This window comes from Numenius arquata, chromosome 1 (assembly GCF_964106895.1).
Source record: "Numenius arquata chromosome 1, bNumArq3.hap1.1, whole genome shotgun sequence".
In the NCBI taxonomy this organism is placed as follows: Eukaryota; Metazoa; Chordata; class Aves; order Charadriiformes; family Scolopacidae; genus Numenius; species Numenius arquata.
This window is the reverse complement of record NC_133576.1, coordinates 40,018,165-40,038,008: the sequence shown is the minus strand read 5'-3', so window position 1 is coordinate 40,038,008 and position 19,844 is coordinate 40,018,165. Positions and strand designations below refer to the sequence as shown.

Genomic DNA, 19,844 nt, shown 5'->3' with positions numbered 1-19,844 from the left:
GCAGAATAGAGAAGAGAACAGGGAAACCAAAAGTGAGAAAACTCAGAAAACACGTTGGTCATTATAAAGACAGTTTAATAAGTGAAAGAGTGGGAAAAAATCCCACAAGTGATGCAAAAGTAATCACTCGCCCCCTTCCTCAAGTTCAGTCTCTGAGCAATGGCTACCTTGGAAGGTAACAGATACACACACCCACACCCCCAAGTTTTTATTAAGCATGGTGATATGGGATAACCCTTTAGTCAGTTTGGGTCAGCTGAACTTGCTGTGTCCTCTTCCCAACTTCTTGCCTACCCCCAGTGAGGCTGGGGGAATGCAGAGTGAGAAACAGTGAAAGCCTTGAGGCTTTGCAAGGACTGTTCAGCCATAGCCAAAACATCCAAAACACAGCACCACACAGGCTGCTATGATGAAAGTTAACTCCATCTCAGCCGGACTCGGTACAGTGAGTTAATTCACTGAGCACCATTAAAAGTACTATAAATATTACCATGCATCAGGATGATTTCACGTCCTGAATTCTAACTCCACAGTTTGTAAGTATCAGCTGGCACTACACAACAGAACTGCTTTACAGACCTATAGTTATAAATAATTTTAATCCTACTTACAGAAGAATCAAGTGGCATAAACCAGGTATATATCTGGTAAGTATCAGAAAAAATAGCACAAAAGATGGGGCTGATGTGGCAAGGCATATGAAAAATGGGATATAAAACGAGTAAGATATGTTCAGTTTTTTAAATTCTCATACCCAAATGTCTCCCAGGCAAGTCTGTACATATTTACACACATTAGTTAAGATTTAATTTAATTAAATCAGAAGTGAAAACTATTTCATTACCAGTGATAAATCCAGATGTTGGTTTCAGACTATGGAACTGTTGATCATGTTTAGCTCTCTCCTCCACAGTAATAGCCCAGATATCCAGGTTGCCTAGTTCAAAAGAAATGGAGAAATGAAACTAAGAAACATTATCTAAAAACTACATTATTTTTATTTCTGAGTGTAATTATATCACATCATACTGGACCACTGAAAACAACATACACATACAAGCTGTTCATCCAAAGTCTATAGTTGAAAGCTCCATGAATCCTTAAATAGCCACTTATGAATTTACCAGAACTAAGTGTTACCAACTTAAGATGACTGCTGAGTACTAATTCACTTATCTGGCTCATACAAAAATTTAAGTTACAACCAGGCTACTCAAAGTGCAATCAAACATACAAATGAGCTATTAAAAGACAGCATACCAGAGGATATAATGCAGAAAGTTCATAACACTAGATATTTAGGGGGTGGGATGTCATTTGCCTCCCAGAAGATACACATCTGAAATGCAAGTTCTTTTAGCTGAAAAAGTACCCCAAATAACCAGTTATGTACTAAGTGGTTTTGTACTATTATAAGAGAAGAACTCTCCTTACTTGTCTAGGAAAAGTCCATTTCAACTAGATAGAAAACATTTTTCATGGGTAAAAATAGCACAGGAAAGTGTGCTCCTCATTCTTCTGAGAATGAGAAAGCTGAGTAAGAATATATTACACAGACCAGATTCTTCACATCACACATAAATTGGAGGTGAATATTTAGTTTACATTGAGATTTACTACCCTTCTACAGTGCCATGCTTCCACAATGCTTTTTCCAGTTCTATCTCCTATTTTTGCAGCAATTCCTCTCCTCTCTCTCCTCTTGCAGACATTCTACTTTCATCCTTCAGACTATTCGTGCTCAGACCAAACATATCTCAATTCCCACTTGAGACCTCCAATGAACTCTCTAAGACTGTGTTTCAGGTTCGTCTCAACAATTTCTAACCAGTAAAAATCATGATTTCAGCATCTGTAGAAGAACATGCACTGGTGCACGTTCCTGTAACACCTAATGTATAGGAATGTAATGATATGAAGGCATCTAAGTTAACGGAATTACTGTTTTATTGAAGTAATAAAAAGATAAAATGCAGACTTGCAGAAAAATAAGGAGGAGATCTAGCATTCAGTCTGTCTCAGCATTAAATTCTCAGGAATTAAATTTCAGGTAATAAAGGTCCACAAACAGTTACAACAAGCAATTATTTGTGGACCTTTCAGACTTCATGCAGGCTGAGGCAGAATGAGATTCAACAGTTATGAAGAACATGAGAATTTCCTGCCTTCTGACTTTCTGCCACTTAAAATCTATTTTCATGTGGCAAAATGTACTTTGCAGAGAAAAGGAAGCGGACAAGGGGAAGAAAAACATTCCTTTAAATGGTAGATTTCATTAATGAAAGAAAAGCTACATTCTTGGTAAAAACCGATCACCTCAGTTTCAGGTAACCTATGTATTTCTAGAAGCATACAGGTTAGTAATATCAAATTCAAACAAAGGACATTTTAAGATTAGTCTAAAAATCCCAGAATTGTAGTGATTAAGTTCACAGAGGCACTGTAAACAGATTTCATAGCTGTGCTCCCTGTGGGGATGAAACAGGACTCTTCTTGGGATATAAACATCCCAAAGCACAATAGTTCACGTAAGCAATTATCTCCCCCATCTTCTCATGAACTCCTGACAGGCAGAAAAGAATGGTGTTGATTAAGACTTTATGACCAGTATGCAGACTAGACCAACTAGTCTAGGCCAACTAGACACAGATGAACATCTCCCTGTATTGGAAACATGACAACTCCAGCCTAAGATCCTAAGGCTGGATGTGGTAGCTTACACAGAGGAAGAATTTCTTGAATATCATGTGGGGAGAGGAAAAAAAATACAACAAATCAACATGAAATTTGCAATCATTTGCTGGCTTGCTCGCTCTCAATTTGAGGCATGCATGATTCCAGTACCAAAAAAAAAAAAAGAAAACCAACAAAAAAAGAAACCAACAAAAAATCCCAAACCAAAAAACCACAACAACAAAAAACATCAGCTCTTCCTATCCTTCCACAAAGGCGGCAATAATACCCAAACACAAAAACTCTTATGGCATGAAGTAACCAAAAATGTATTCTATTAACTATTTTAAAACAAAATTTGTTGTTGATTTCTTCTCTGGAGCCCCTGTACTAGACCAAATGATTGTCATTATTTACTCATCCAGATGGAGATTTGGTTGGTATTGAAACAGTATGAACATCAAAAGAGCCAATATTAAACCAAGCAAGCCTAGTAGCCTCTTCAGACAGAAAACACGAACGACATCTCTGGCATTGCCTTGTTTCCATCTTTTGTTATTTGAGGAAACAATAAGACCTATGGGAGGACATGAAGCAGGATCTTACTGAACACCAAGACACCATTCACGGCTTCAGATCCTGGATGCCAATGCAGAGGTTGTGGGTCTTTTCAAGATATTTGGATACAAAGGAAGCAGTCACCAAACCACAAAACTGACTCATAAGCAAGATATTCTTGAATGCAGCAGCAAGCCCTCTAACCATCTTTTCTTTTACATAGCTTAGCAATCACCTCATCTGCAAAAGTGAAGCAGTGGGCTTTCATAAATGAAATGGGCATTTTCTTGTCCAGGACAAATAGACATAAGGTCGATCATACCACATTCTTCCCAACAATTATAAAAATCCTACCATGTCTTTTTTTTTTTTTTAATTAATTAGTCATCCTTCAAATGAGCAGTGTTCTGGAATATCAATGAGTCACCCCAATTTAAATATTGGGTGCTGTGCTCTGTCCATATTCATTTCCCAAGCTGACTTGAACAATTCTTTAAAAAGAAAGGAAGTAAAATAAAAACAAAAACCATCATACATTGGTATTCACAAGCAGAGGAACACCAGATATTGCACATTTGGAGTGAAGGCGCCCCCAAGATGGAGACTGCATAAATCTTCTCTGCATCTTGTTTGGTGATCACAGGCAACAGGAAATGTTGCATTCTTGAAAGGATGCTAAATATCCCCATAAAAATTGGAATTTTCTTTAGACCATTTGTTTCTTCTTACAATAATCTTTTTGCTGTCATTCTTCTAAGACGAGGTATGATGCTATTTGGTAGACTTGGTTCTTGTTCAAGTATGAATATCATAACAAACTTCCCTCACACCACACCAAATTAAAGATACTTCAGAAACTACATTAACCACATGCTTATTTCAACTTCCTCTTTGCAGAGCAGTCAGATGAGAAAAGTTGTTTGAGAAGAAATAGTGAATTCCTTCCTAAAGCCATGTACTAGAGTTAACAGGATCCTGAACAACAGATGTAAGATCAAATAGTAATACACAAAGTTGAAAAAAGAAAGCTGCTATCCATCTGTAACGCAATGAGAACTCTCTGAAGATGCCAGAGGAGAATACTTTGAAGACAAGATTTCCAGTAAGAATGCGTGTCCATGTTTAAGTATGGGTGCATGCAAAGCACAGCCCTAACTCTAAACAAAAGGAAATACTTCATTTGAAACAAGCAGATTTCTTTCACATCATGACTTCTTTTAAATTGTGAAAGACATGGTGAAATGAAGCTGTTCACAACTTTTTACATGACCTGAAAGGGTATCCTACATGAAACTGTCCAGTGAGTTTATTTCATCACAGCTTTTGGTAGCCAGGTTCACTCCCAAACTGAGAAAGTCTGGGACCAAACAAGATATAATTCCAGAGGCCCGGACTTAAAGATAATTAAGGCAATGAATGGCAGCTTCCAATTATGGATTTGTTCTAGCTACCATATGCAAAAAGATGCCTCTGTTGTGTTTTATGGATTTTTTCAGGCTGACAGAGATTTCATCCAATCGCATCTAACAAGGACTGAGTTTCACTAACAACATACTCTGAATAACATCTGTGTTTCCTGAAGTCTCCCGCTGAAACACTAGATACAAATTCCTAGCTATATCTGGTGTTCCTAGCTGTATTTTCCTTGCTATATCCAATCCCAAAAACTAGATTTCCATATATATTTATATATATACACACACTTTTTTGTGTGTATGAGTGTATACATATTTATGTATACATATATGTATACACAAATATACATATACACACAAGAATCATATCTGCATCTACAGAGAAAAGCCCTTAACAGATACAACATTTAAGTGGAACCAAACTAGTTACTTAAGGTCTCAGAACTGAAATCTCTCTTTGTAATCTTTCTTCAGATTGGTTGTAAAACTGGGCTCAAAAATGTCTTTCATGTGAATAGCAAAAGTAATGTCTCTATTGCACTACCAAGGCCCTTCCCAGATCTTTCAAAAAGACTGAAGTTCAAGATGCTATACCTTTCCCCGTTGTAAGTGGAGAGCAAAAAAAACGCAGCACCTTTTTTCTAATCTAAACATGAATTATGGGACAATAAAGAAAAAAAATTTGAAGTGATAGCATCCAAAGGAATCTGCTGTACTTTTTAGCAATTAAAAAGTCCTGGAATCCTCAAAGAAAAAGCATATCCACTTCTTAGCCACAACTCATGCACAATGAGGCTATGCCCCACTACCAGGGGCTGAGTGGCCTGAATCAGCCCTACAGTTACAAACCGTAGGACAAAAACATCACAAATCAGATAAACTATCATCTCAGAAAGACATAATACCCATAAACACTTCCACACAGAACATATTGGGAAAGCAATAGATTTATGCAGAGTTTTTGCATATAAGAATAGCTAAGAATACACTATTAACTTACCCCCAAAAGGTGTTGGAAACTGAGCCATGGTTCTGTCACTTTTAGCTTGTTAATAGATGCCTGAAAAAGAAAAAAAAAAAACAACCAACAGATAATCAAAAAGTTGCAGTATCTTTCATTTTCAATATATTTTCCATACCACCACATAATTAATTGGTACAGTAAAAATAAAGGCAATAAAGAAGTAGGATCATATAAATACTACATGCAAGAACTGTTACTTAGAAGAGAAATGTCTCATTTTTTTGCACTCCCCTATGCATCCACGAGTGCGTTTTCACACAAGCAAGTAGCTACATTTCAGTTCTGTTTCAAGAATGTCCTCAAAAACAATCTTCATTTATAAATAATCAGTGATGTAGTAAAGAACAGAGTTAAGTCAGCCACAACAGACGAGATCCCAGTGACACTGCTCAAGGCTGCATTACTTTAAGGGTTTTAGAGCTCTACTCCTACTTAACAGCAAAATTGGCTCTATTTGCAACTGTTGAAAACATACAACATTATCAGTGATCTGTTTTTTATTCCCGACAGAAAAACTCATGAAATGCACTGTCTTGCTTAGAGTTTCTTTGTTTTAAATAAATTACGTCAAAAAATGAAACTAGATTTTCAAGACTGCTTTACCCCCGAACTAGCCCACAAATGTAATAAGCACATCCAAATGCACAAAGTGCTAAAGGTAACAACACAAGCAAAAAATACATTAGTTGGTGGGAGATACTCTTAAGTTAGCACTGCTTGCTTTTCAAATAAAAGCAATCCACACAGTCTAGAAATTTAATCTTTAAAGAAAAAAACAAAAACATTTTTCTTACTCCACACAAAGACTGACATGAACTGCCCAAGCCAAGAGGACAATAGCTAGCAACAGAGCCACAAAACAATGAAAAAGCAGCCTCTTGTCCTACTAGATTCCACTCATGTTTTCCAGGCAACAGGAGGAAAGCAAAAGGAAACGGAATCAGAAGGAGAATAATTTAGACTGCTTGAACAGCAGCAGAAATTTATCAATATCACTAAGAAAAGGCATTAACTTGCATCAACAATTTCCTTTTGTCTGAATTTGTTTGCTCTCCTCCCCATCCCCCTTTCACACTTCCCACATACTCTTCTGTCTTCCAACTTGGGAACCTACTATATATACACTCCACAGATGTCACTGTAGAAAAACCCACAGCACTTTTGTAAGCCAGTCTCCCCATCAGTTGTAATTTAGAGAACTCTGAAAAAATACTAATTTTTTTTTTCTCATAATTTGGCAGAGCAATGAAGCATGGTACATGACTCAGAAACCTTCTTCCAAATGCCAGGTAACACAGCCAATACTAATTTCATACACGGCAAGCATTATCTCAAAAGTTTAAAATCACAAGCATACTGATACAGTGTTTTCAGAATAAGCTATTTGAGCAGTATGGCTCTTTCAAAAGCATTTCTTAAGTGCTAGGAGATCTCGACTTTAATCTTTGCTTATGTTTTCTTATTGTACTCTGCTGCAGGCAATACCTCTATTATGCTTCTATTTTTTAAAACTGCAAGCAAACCCGATGGGAGAAAAAAAAAAAAAAAAAAAAGAGAAAGAGTTCTCCAACTTCCACACATACACTATTGAATCTTACAGCACAGGCAGGTTTTAAACTCGAGTGTTAAAAAGATAACAGGAGACCAGCAGAGCACAGATTCTCTTCCTATTTCAATTTCCCAGAGCATGCAGAAGGACAGGAAAAGCACTTGGAGCAGTAACAGAAGGACAAGAGACATGAAAAGGAGAACTAGAGGGTGGATTGGGGAAGGGGGGTGGTGGTGTTCAGTTTGTTTTGTTGTTTTGGTTTGGGGTTTTTTTGCAAGCTAGGAAAACTTAAATATTGTAAATATTGTCAGAAGAGCACATAAAAAGATTGCAAGTGTTTAGCCACTTAAGGGAAGATACTCCTCCACAGATTACTAATACTCCAAAGGTATTGGTAGGTTATTCTTCCTTTACCTTGAACACATCAGAGAGAGGGGAGGGAGTGGGAAGTCGCCAGACTACCCCTGTGCTGGATGCCAAAGAAAGCATAAAACCATTCTAAAGAGCTTCTGGAGAAAAATAAAAATTAAAAAAAAAAAAAAAAAAAAAAAAAAAAAAAAAAAAAAGGACTTAGCAGTAAGCAGATTAAATAGTGATGGGTAAAATGGAGAAAAGGAGCAGAAAGCTATGTTTAAATTTGAGAGACTGAAAAACAAAATAAAAGGGACTGCAAACAGACATACAATAGGAAGCAGAGAGAGAAAGATCAACATACTCCCATAAGACAGTATGTTAATTTGCTGTTTATTGCCAATGTAACACCCAACTTCCATAACCAGAGGTTTCATTTTACATGTCCAAGTAGATACCAGGAGCCCTAACACTACAGGAATTGAACTTTGCAACCGTGGACAGTTGATTCCAACAACTTGGGGTTTGTTATATACAAAAATGAGGGTTAAAAGAGATAAGAAATTTCACAGCATTCCAATATTGACTTTGTAGTTTTTAGTTTAAGTATCAAAGAGCTGGAGAACCTGCCCTCTGAGGAAAGACTGAAGCAGTTAAGTCTTTTCTCTCAGGAGAAAAGAAGGCTCAGGGCAACCTCATCACAGTAGTCCAGTATTTAAAGGGTGGCTACAAAGAGGACGCAGGCTTTCTCTTCACAAGAGCCATATGGAGATGGGACAATGGGTACAAGTTGCACTGGGAGAAGTTTCATCTCAATGTAAGAAATAAAATTTTTACGTTGAGAACAATCAATCACTGGAATAACCTCGCCAAGGAAGTGGTAGAGTCCTGATCACTGGAGATTTTCAATATGAGGTTGGACAGGGTGCTAGATAATCTCATCTAGGCTCCATCTCCCATGAAAGGTTGGACCAGACAGTCCTTCGAGGTCCATTCTGACCTGGGCTGTTCTATGATTTTATTTTTTGGGTTGAAGACTCTGGGATGGGGACCAGGTATTATTGATCCAAAAAGCATCTGCTGTAGTCATTATATTATAAATTTATCATGTATTTTTAAATTATTGTAATGAAAATACAAGCACTGACATTCCAATTTGCAATGTTATTTTGAAATATTAACAAGTTGTTATAGATCTGCATTCCTCTTACCCTAATTTCTACCAGTTCCACAACAGCATTAACTCCTCTGTCTTCCTTGTTCCTCCCAACACCCCCAACAAGAACGCTAAGGGTCAAAACAAAAATCATGTAGGAACCAAGTGACCAGAAAGCTGACAGAAAAACAGAATGGGTAAACTGAGTTCTGCACCATTCCCTTCAGGAAAGCAGTAACTTCTCTCTAACTAACTACTGATATTCATGTTTGTAGGAACTTTAGTCTCTCAGCAATTTTTTGAACTCTGTCAAATTCAACTGACATTGACCACTGAGTTCAGAAATTATTCAAGTGGGAAGAAGGAGAGACAACAAGGGGAACCACAACTGCACTGTCAGTCAATCATGGCGAACCACAACTGCACTGTCAGTCAATCACATACACTGGTTCCTTAGAAAGCCAGCCCAAAACTCTTACCATAAGCAAAATTATGCTAGTAATGAACTATTAAATAATTTATTTTCCACAAGAATCAGAAGATGCAACAGATACTTCATACTGCTTTTACAAAGAACAATATAGAAGAACATTGAGCTACTCACCTTTGCTTGTCCACAAAAAAACCATCCCCGCACTGAGATTTGACAAACAAATCAGACATTAAACACTTCCTTCTAACTTACATCACTTAATCTATAAACAACCAAGAAATAATTGTCTAATTTACACACAATACAAACCACTAAACACTACGATCATTCACAAATTCTGTACTTCCCAACTCTCCACAAAAGGCATACACACCAGCTTTCAAATTCACATTGTGGTACCCACATTAACCATACTGCACACCCTCTCCCAACAAAGGTCTCTGTACAGCACCAAAATGCATTTATGTTCTCAGGTCAGTGAAAGCAGGGTAATGAACAAATGATGTTCCAGTAGATCAATAATCTACAAATGCACACAAGACCCATTATACACATCTGCTCTCTGTAATTCTTTCTGCTCAGGATTATTATATTGTGTTGTTATGAGCAGGCAGAAAGGATGCTGGTTGTGAGCATTGTTTCAGTTTCAATCAACACCTACTGTACCTGTCTGTCACTTGGGAGGTGGAAAGCCCTCAAAGTCTGGGAGTGAACATTTCCAGCAAAGAAAGCAGGGAAAGAGGAGAATGTTATCTCTCAAAAATAGCGGAGTTGATAAGACCAGATGAGTCTACATTTGGTCTGAGGACCAATGCTATTTCTCAGAGGTAAGGAGATGGGCAATACTTGGAGGTAGGTTCCCAGCACTAATTGTCTTCCACTGTGGCAATCCTACTAGAATATGTACAATCTTCCAATCCATTATCTCCCACAGACTTCAGAGCACAATGAGGCCTTCCCCGTGCCTGAGAATGGGGGATGATGGAATGTCATACTGGCACACAGATGTAAAGTGTAGAACAAACATCAGGACCAGGGCATTCAGATAGGCATAATTTTTATATTCTCTACAATTACAACTTTCATAATCTACACAATTATTTTTATATTCACAGAGAGTGTTAAAACATACATTTAAGGTTATTTTATCAGAAAAATTTGCTTAACCCAGCTCTGAGCAAGGGAGACAAGGAAGTGCCCAGCCATCTCAGTGCTCTCTCTTCCATCTTATACTACTGTAGATGAGCCCAGAAATATTTTTATTTTCCATTCCTCAACTCCAAATAATTTAATCTCTTCTCATAAACTAATATTCTATATAGAAGTAGCACTCTTTTATATGTAAAAGAAGTACTCTTTCAACATTCTGCTCCTCCTTAGAGTGCTTTCTAGACTAAAATTTATTCATATAAATGTGAAACAAACATATACAGAGACTAACTTCATACGTACATAAGCCCAGATCATATCTAAATTTAAGCACTGATGTCTTATCTAAGTTTTTACCTCAACAAAATGATCAAGTTGAAAACAACTACGCTAACAACACTTTTATGCATAGAAGTCAGATGTATGAAAACTCCTTCCACTGTGTATTATATAAGGACTTTAACAATTTGGCTCAAAACTTTATTATAGCTTCTATTTAAAGTTATCCGTGCTCTTCTAAGGACATGTTTACATAGAAAACTGCAATAAAGCTACAGGAGATATAAATTAAGAGCAATTTAGCTATTTCAGTGCAATGTGTCTTTATATGGACAAGTTTCACACAAAAAAGACTACATTTTTATTTTCCTTAAAATGCAGCACAGCATTTCAATTCTTAAACAATCATTCACAAGATAATTTGGGCAAACAATTCAAGAAGTAATTTCTGAGGCAACTTATCAGTCACCTTCCTCCTCCTACAGGAAAAAAAGAAACAAAACCAACCAGATAAAACCCCCACATCCTTCTCAAGAATTCCAAATTATGACAAAATATCCCCAAGCAGGATGTCATGTGAGAGTATCACAGATTAACAGTAGGTTCTCCTGTTTTCCCATGTTACATGGGAAAGCCTTTATACCAGTATTATTTTAATAAAAGGACTGATAGTTTCAGCAAAGCCTGGGAATTTTAGATAGATTTTGGAAAACAAAAACAGTTTGAGACATTCATGTAGCTTTGATTCTTGCTCTTTGGAGATCAGGTAATTAATAAAATTACCAGTTTCAGTGAAACTTTTCAGAGTTTCTGCTCTTTACAGGAATGACTTCTCAGTGTAAAAACCTTCACAAATGTTAAGTTCTACTGTTTCTTGTATTTTTTGACAAGGACCCAAATGAGATTAACAAAACTTGTCACTATTGCAAACCCTTTTCAATACCTGTGGCAATGATCACACTGCTGAGAAGGTCACTTCTGTATTCACGGTATCTATCTGCAGCTACAGGGAAAGGATAACCTGACCACAAAGGAAGAAAAATCACTATAAATCCACCAAGCAGGCAACAGGTGTAGTAGCAAGGCACTCTTCTCCACTCCAAGTCACAAGACAGCTCAAGAGTCTAACAAATAAAGAATTCCTTACTTTCTAAAAACAGGAAAAATAGAGACATTTATCAATCCAATGTTGTCATTTATCAACAACTGTGTTGGAAGCCCCAGACTGACAACAAAAATAGTGTTTCTGTGTACAACAAATTTGCAAGCAGTTAAGGACATCGTTTATTTTCTGGCCATGGTACTGTCACTTTATCTTGTTCAGTCACGTAAGCTTTAAATGTTTCTGCAGGAAAGTCCTCCACAACTACTTCCACAGGAACTACCAGGTTTTGTCTGTTCTTGCTGAAATACTACATAAGGGACACACGGTCCAAAACACATTTTATTACTTCAAGACCTTCAGGTTGAAGTTCAAGAGGATGGTTACGAAGAACATTCTTGGTGAAATCAGTCCTCTAGAACCCAAAATCCTCAGACAAGTTTAAGATCCGGCAACAGACTTTTTTGCCATACAAACAAACAGCTGGCTTGCTGTTTCCACAATTTGTCTTTCATTAAAACAGTACTGAGTTTTCCAAGCTACACTAACTCTTACGCTTCTGGATGAAAGTATTTCTAATGTCTTTAACTGACATCTAAATATTAATATTAATAATTGTTAATTTAACCTGAGAAAGTTGCTCAGAATTATTTCTTCAGAGAGCATTCAGAGATTAATTCCTTGAAAGTTTAGTCCTTTTCTTTTTCCAGTACACGAGAAGCAATTAGATAATTGGTTATTGGCATTAATATCATCCCTTCTGAAGCAAATGAGAATGACAATCCCCATTTCAAAGGTGGGGAAACTATGGTAGGAAAGCATTCTAATTCATGGTAAATGTTAATAGTGTAACTTGGAACAGAAACCTAATTCATTCTGGTCATGAACCATGAGAACACATTTTGCACATCGGTATTACAAGCAGCAGAGAAACTAAAATGATAAGGTTGGAAATAAGAAGTTAAAGAACCGGAGATCTTCCAGTGCCATTACATTCTGCATCTTCATCCACGTAAGAAATGTTGCTGATATCTACGTATACCAGCAGTACTCAAACAGCTCCCAGGCACTATACTTAAAATATTTCAGGATAGTATGGGCTATATAACCAAAGCAAAAGCCTTTCCCTTAAGCAGTTCCCAGTTTAATCAAATGGAATTAACATTAGGAAGAAAGCAAGTAAAGGCTGTAGTGATAAGATCATTTTGTTGTATAGTCTAGCTAGCACAATTTGAATGGTTGTTTCTAATCTTGTACGTACACGGGCTGTTTTTAATCTTGACAGCATTTCACCCAGTAATTCCAGTACTGAGTGAACTGTGACTGAATTACAATATCTTTTTAAAGAGACAACTGGCTTTCATTTTAAATGATTTAACATGATGGAAAATTCACTTCACTCAACTGTTTCTAAAACCCTTAAGAAATAAAATAAATATCTTGTTTTATTTTCACTTTAATATTTGTTGACTTGATTCTGAATCACCGACCTTGTAAAGTATGAATTATTTTTCTTATTTTTTGGAACGAACTTTTAGTAGTTTCTTAGCATTCACAACTTTCATTTTTTCTTTTTAGTTGTCTTTACTTACAGAGGTGTAGTAATAAGCTGCTTTTTTGTTTGTTTGGGGGGGTGGTCTTAAAAAGCTTCATTAACACAATTGCAGTTGGCAAATTCTGACTCCTCTCCCTTCAAAACAAGTTCAAAAACTAAAAATGTGAAACACAAGAATTATGGAGTTAGGTATACACCCACACCTATAAGACAGCCTTAACAGTAGCCTGGGATTAACTTCAAGAATGATTCAGTAAGAAGGACAAGGAAATGCATGATATCACTGCAAGATATGAAAGTATTGTGTTCTCTCAGACCCTCAAAGTTTATTTCGTTTTGCAAACATGAACTTGAGCAGTGATCTCAACTGCCAGTAAGTAATGGTTTATAGTTATACTGAATGCTAATAGAATCAGATGGAGCAGAATGGTTCTGCTATTTACATTACAGAAAATGAAGACAGTCATGCTTTATTTCAGAACTGTTAAACTGGCTGTCTCCATGACTCAAGGGTCACTAAGCAATGGCACTTAGAAGATACACTCGGAACAAAAGAGGAAAGTGGCCAAAGCCACAAAGTCCAGCCTTAGCAAAGGCTGAGTGCTCTGTAATACATAAATCCTAATTTTATGTTATTTGTATATTAGTATATTATTCTAAGAGGCTGATAGTCACGTCACACCTTAACCACCCTTAATGTTTTAACTCGAGCTTTTCAGTGAGTAGAGCACAGTTGTTTTGAAAGCCCAATGTAGCACTGCATCACTTCTATATCACTTCTATTATTGTATTCTATTATTCTATTCTATCACTATTTAACTAGGTGTTTTTCCCTTATCAGATTTCTAATCTCTCCAGTCCACATAACAAGTACCCTTGTTTCTTCCTTTACTGCCTCAGCAAGAAGTAGCCCAACTACAGAATAATACGATTACCTTTTTTTTTTTTTTTTCAGATTAAATCTTCCTTATTCGTAAATCAACTATCACACCACCACTGCTTCCACTCCGCCTTGGGCCACCTCCTGTAGTGAGGTGGGCACTGCTATATTACTTGCAAGTCAAGAAGGTCATGTAAATATACCAGAAGGTATATTTTATTCACTATATTGATCCAGCTTTACGCCAGTGTTCCTGCCTTCTCAATGCATCATTTTAATCTATCAATGCTACTTACCCCCACTGCGGCTAAAGCCACCCTAAGCACAAGGGTACCTTTCTCATACCCCTGCGTGAACTCAGAAGTGATAGCGGGGTGAAGATGGTGGACCTGTGAGCTGTGTTTTCAGTCACAGGACTGAAAAGCAAAGAAATTACTGACGCAGTTTAGATCTGTGCTCCCCCTTTCCGAGTAGGCCAACATAACTGTCTAACATTAGACAGATCAGAATCAAATCACCCATAACCCATCTTGATGTTCTTAGAGGAATGAGGACAGCAAAAGGGGTAACTCAGAGCCACCAAGTCTTTCTTGGACAGCAGTGGCGGTCTTCTAACCCAAGATTTCATTACTTGTAAGCCTAACCTAACCCCATGTAGTTATGCTGTGCAAATCCCCACTCTTGTCTGAATTTGACAGCTGATAATTTGAAATGGGGACAATTTAAAAAAGGAAATGAAAAAAAAAAAAATCACATGTTTCAAGTTCTTTCATTTCACATTCTCCATCTCCGCCCCAAAGTAACATTTATGCTGGGGGAAGGGTAGGAAGGAATAAAAAACCCAGAGTCAGCACAAGTGTGAGTTGAGAGTATTCAGGATCTGTGTGTCCACTCCCTTTCCCCTCCTCAAAACCATAAGATAAAAAGGTCTAGTAGGGAAGAGATAGGATAAAGTTGGTGATATAAGAGAAGGCACAGATGCCTCTGTCCTTTGAACTACTCCAGTGTAGGTCAGTTTGTCCTCCGTAAGTATCTGCTTTTCTGAACTCTTAAGAGAAAAAGGGATCATCAGTTACATAAATGCAGTGGTATGGCAAAAGCAGTTTGCTACAGCAGATTTGTCAAGCAGATTTTCAAAACAGTGTTTTAATAAGAGGAATTATTTCAGCATCTACCAAGCCTTATTAGCATCTCAGCAGTTGTGTCAGACCACATCACTATTGACTGAAGTACCCAACATCTCCCACCCATGTACCTTCTGCTCTGAATTTCTTCAAAGCTCTGTCTTCCTAACTCTTCTGCATGACTTCAGGAGCACTTTCAGACCCAAGAACAGACACATAGTATGTCACTTAGACAAGTATTCCTGTTATTAACCTTCTTTCTGGCCACACTTAACCCTTTTGTTCAGACACAGGTTGATAGCAGTCATTCTCTGTGGCTTACTCCTCTACTTTTTTTCTTCTAATTAGTCATATTGATTTCCTTGAGAATGTCAATTCAAGAACTTTGATCTCAGGGCAAAACTCTCTGAAGGAGACATCATAAAATATATAAACATTCCTTGAACCTGCCCTGAACATGAGTAGTATCCCTAAGGGATGGTTAACCTCCCGGCACTTCACCAAAAGACTCCAAAACAATGAAGACACATGGCAAAAACTCACTCTTTGGTTTTGTTTTCAAAAAGAAATAAAAAGAACTTTTCAAAAAGAAATCACTTATCAGTGAATTGCCCAACACCACGAAGCAGTATGTTGTGAGAAAAGCTTGTTCTTTCATACAAGAACAAAACAGGCATTAAAACAAATCCTGAAGATGAAGATGTTTTCCTGGCTTTTTTGGAAATTACTTTCTTCTGCAACAGAGCTTTCCAGAGAAATGGGTCCCACAAACACTCTGCAAAAAGTTTTAGTTCCAGCTGTTGGGGTTATACTGATTAAGCAAGCACTTAAAATTCACAAGGTTTAGATATGAGGATTCTCATATTGAGCTAAAAACATCTTATTGACCTATAAAGCTACTGATGCAGCACACACCAGGCAATTCTCTGCTCTGTGGCACTAACACACAGGTATAGCCCTGACCTCAGCACCGTAAGGTGATTCAATGTATTTGTGTACAATGCAGTGACTTAAGTACTGCATTTACCCCAGTTATCTGACCCTTTTGATTTCGTCACAAGCAGCACATATAATTTATAGGTAATAAAAAGTATATGGTTATATAAATAATATATATGTAGCACAAGTTTCATATGTGTGGGTATCTACACGGAGTGCCATGTCACTTAGCATCAAACAGTAACGTTAAATACTTTTTGTTACAAGGATGAGTTTAAACGGCTATATGGAGTGCAGGTACCCAGGTGCTGGCAGCAGGGGGCTGCCGGGACAGCCCCTCTGAGGCTCTGCCAGACCCATCGCAGAGAACAGCTGAGCCCCTCAGCCAAGAAGGCAGCGCCACAGGGAAACTGTGTGTGTAAGGAAGGACAACACACTGCCGGGCAGTGAGGGGCAAAGTGTGAGAAACAGCCCTGCAAGCACCGAGATGAGAGGAGGAGGTGCTTCAAGCACCCAAGCAGGGATCCTCTGCAGCAACCATGTTGAAGCAGGTGTTGCCCTGCAGCTCATGGAGAGACCACAATGGAGCAGTTATCCACCCTGCAGCCTGCGGAGGACCCCAGGCCAGAGCAGGTTTATCCTGAAGGATTGCAGCCTGTGGAGAGGACCTAACCTGGCGCAGGGGAAAAGCATTGCAGAGGAAGAAGAGGCAGAGAGGAGCTATTATGGACTGACCACAGCCCACATTTCCCACCTCCCTCCTCCCTGGGGCCTGAGAGAGGCAGAGGAGTTGGGAATGAAGGAGTGAAATTGAACCTGGGATAAAGGAGGGGGAAAGGTGTTGTTTCAATTTGTCTTTGTTTCTCGCTATCCAAACCTATTTTAACTGGTGATAAATTAAACGAATTTTTCCCATGTCAAGTCTGGTTTGTCCGTGATTGCAAACGTAAACTCCCTGTCTTTATCTCAACCCACAAGGTTTTTCGCCCCATCTTTTACCCCATCCTGTTGAGGGGGAGAATGAGTGAGCAGCTGGGTGGGCATGTGGCAGCCAGCCAAGGTCAACCCATGACAACATAGTAACTTCTTTGAAGAAACCAGTATTCCATCTGTAGATGATCCTGTCCCTTTAGAAGACTACGTAGGAAATATCATCAAATTAGAAGAAGCGTGAACAGACAAAACTGTTCTTAGGAAATTATTTTTATATAATATAAATATATATAAATAATGAAAGTACGTGTGGACTGACTCATACAAAGATTACCAAATTTTGGCTTCTACTCACTTGGCACACAACAGGCTTTACAAAGACTCAGACAAAGTTCTCTAAAAATAGTAGCACAGTGAATAAACTACCAATGCTTCATTTTAGTCAAGGAAATTGTAACAAACTATGTTTAAAAAGAAGACACAGTCTCTTTTCTACTTCAAATAAGAAATACACAATAAGCAGTACCTGCTACACAGGATACAATTCAATAATTCTCCTCAGTCTCTCTGAAATTAAAGATCACCTAAAGGCAGGCACCTTTAGCAGAATAGAGAACTTTAGTAATAAAACAATACAAATAACTGTTTCCAGATGAATATAGAGAACATACTTGAGTCTAAAGCAGCTGATATATTGCAAGGAGTTAATTACTGAAGCTTCACTTCTTTTATGAAGTACACCATTTTATTTAGTTAGATCTTTACTTGTGCTAAGATAACTCTTTTCCATGAGTAGGATCATCAATTCTCAGCTTTACAGAAAATGAAACACTTCTTTTAAAACCAACCCAATTAAAGCAATAGTATGTAGTTTGGTAAAGGAAAAGATACCAAAGTATACCATTTAACACAAACATGCTTCCAGCAGACAATGAAAAGACAAAACAGCACTTTAAATAGCAGAAAGAAATACAAATGGGAAGAAATACAAATGTTGGATGAACAGATTGTGAAACTTCCTGTGCTCTTTTTCATATAGTGATAAGGACAGACCCCTGGGCATTTGTAAAATTAAGGTATTTCCTTACATTAGAAAGGCTGCTTATCAGACAACAGTACATATAGAGGACAAAGGATTCTCTTACATTGTCAAGACTGCAAAAGTTGCATAAAGCTTAAACAAGGAATTAAATATGTTAAAGCTCAATTGTTAGACGTAATGTCTCCTATTTAAAATATGCTTAAGAACACACTAATAAACGAAGTAAAAGAGCTTAACCGCATAAGGCAGGGTATATCGCAAAGAAAGGTTTTTCTGTTTCCTTGTTGCATCAAGATACTGATTCCCCTCCAAAATGCCTAGAAGCAATTTTCACAAAAAAGCAAAACCATTTTAGATGCGTCCAGAAGGCTAGGCAACTGACATATGCAATGGGATAAGGGAAAGAAAAATATTTTGCAAGAGGAAATGGTAAATACATACAGAAAAACAAAAAGCATATTCCAACTTATAAATCCTGTTTCTATATTAAACAGAATTATCAACTGACTGCAAGTGCAGTTAAATGGCACAAAAAAATTGTGTGAGGGCATGTGACAATTTTCCTTTCCAGTTGACAAGCATGCTTTCTATCAGTTCCACGTAAATCAGTCTCCTGCATCTCAACAATAATTGGAAAAGTTTCAACCCTTGGTTGGGATAAAAGATTCTTCAAATGTTAAGATCCAAGGACAGGAATAATCCTGCTGAATATATTACCAGTGGTAATAATGAGTTCAGAAGCATCAAAGTGATAAAAACAGAAAAAAAAAAAAGGAAGGCTTTCTATATAATTTCACTAGAGTTGAGGTGCAAGTATTTATGCAGCACAGACATTCAAAGCACACATACAGTGAGGTTAAGGTTTTCCTCACTACAAAAAGAGATAGGTAGAAGCAAGAGTTTTTCTGAAGAATGAACAAACGTCAGCTTTAGTCATAACAAGCTGGATGCTGCAAACATTATTCCACAGCAGCACTTTCTAACCACTGAGCAGCTGAAAGAGCAAAAGGACCACTCAAACAGTGTCACCAAGTTCCAGGCTGCAAACACCTTGCATTTCTACCAAGGGTTGGGAATTATTTCAAGCCTATGCAAGAAACAGCCTATGCAAGAAACAAGAAGAAAAAAAAAAACTAGATACAGAAGACAGGACATTTTTTTAAAAGATACATATATCAAACAGGTGCTCATTCTCAGTATATAAATATTTATAGCTAATCAGATGGCTTCTCTGAAGAATGCAGATTATAGGAGGAGGGCACCATATGCACAGGCATTTTTTATGCTTGATCTGGAAAGCGGGCTACTTTGTTATGGCCCTTCTGTAAATGACCAAAGAAGTCTGTATGGCTAATAATACTGAAAAGAGTAATTTTTCTGTACTGAAATGCTTTAATACCTCTTTCCAGGATAAAAATTCCTTTCTGTTAAAAGAATAAGAACATTAACATTATTGTTAGTGCTAATGGTTTATTTACTGTAAGTCACAAATCTGCAGCATAGGGAGGTTTATTTTCTGTAGCTTACAAATTTCTCTCCTGCGGGTACTTCAAAAGTCATCTGTTTTTCAGTACCTAGCAATCAGGAAAATTTGTTACAAGTCACATTGTGGTTGTAGGGCTGTCTTCAACTAGGAAAAAAAAACCAAACTGCAAAATTGTAATACAATGCTCTGATTTCCC

At 37.5% G+C, this 19,844-nt stretch overlaps 1 protein-coding gene across 1 annotated transcript in view; it reads right to left on the bottom strand.

Annotated features, from left to right (window-relative positions):
• ITSN1 (intersectin 1) overlaps positions 1-19,844 on the bottom strand; it is a 138,604-nt gene that overhangs the window by 99,705 nt on the left and 19,055 nt on the right. The window contains exons 2-3 of the mRNA XM_074155536.1: positions 5,647-5,706; positions 845-937 (exon numbers count right to left, since the gene is read on the bottom strand). Coding sequence (XP_074011637.1) covers positions 845-937; positions 5,647-5,674 — 121 coding nt within the window. The 5' untranslated portion in view covers positions 5,675-5,706. The remainder of the gene's footprint in view (positions 1-844; positions 938-5,646; positions 5,707-19,844) is intronic.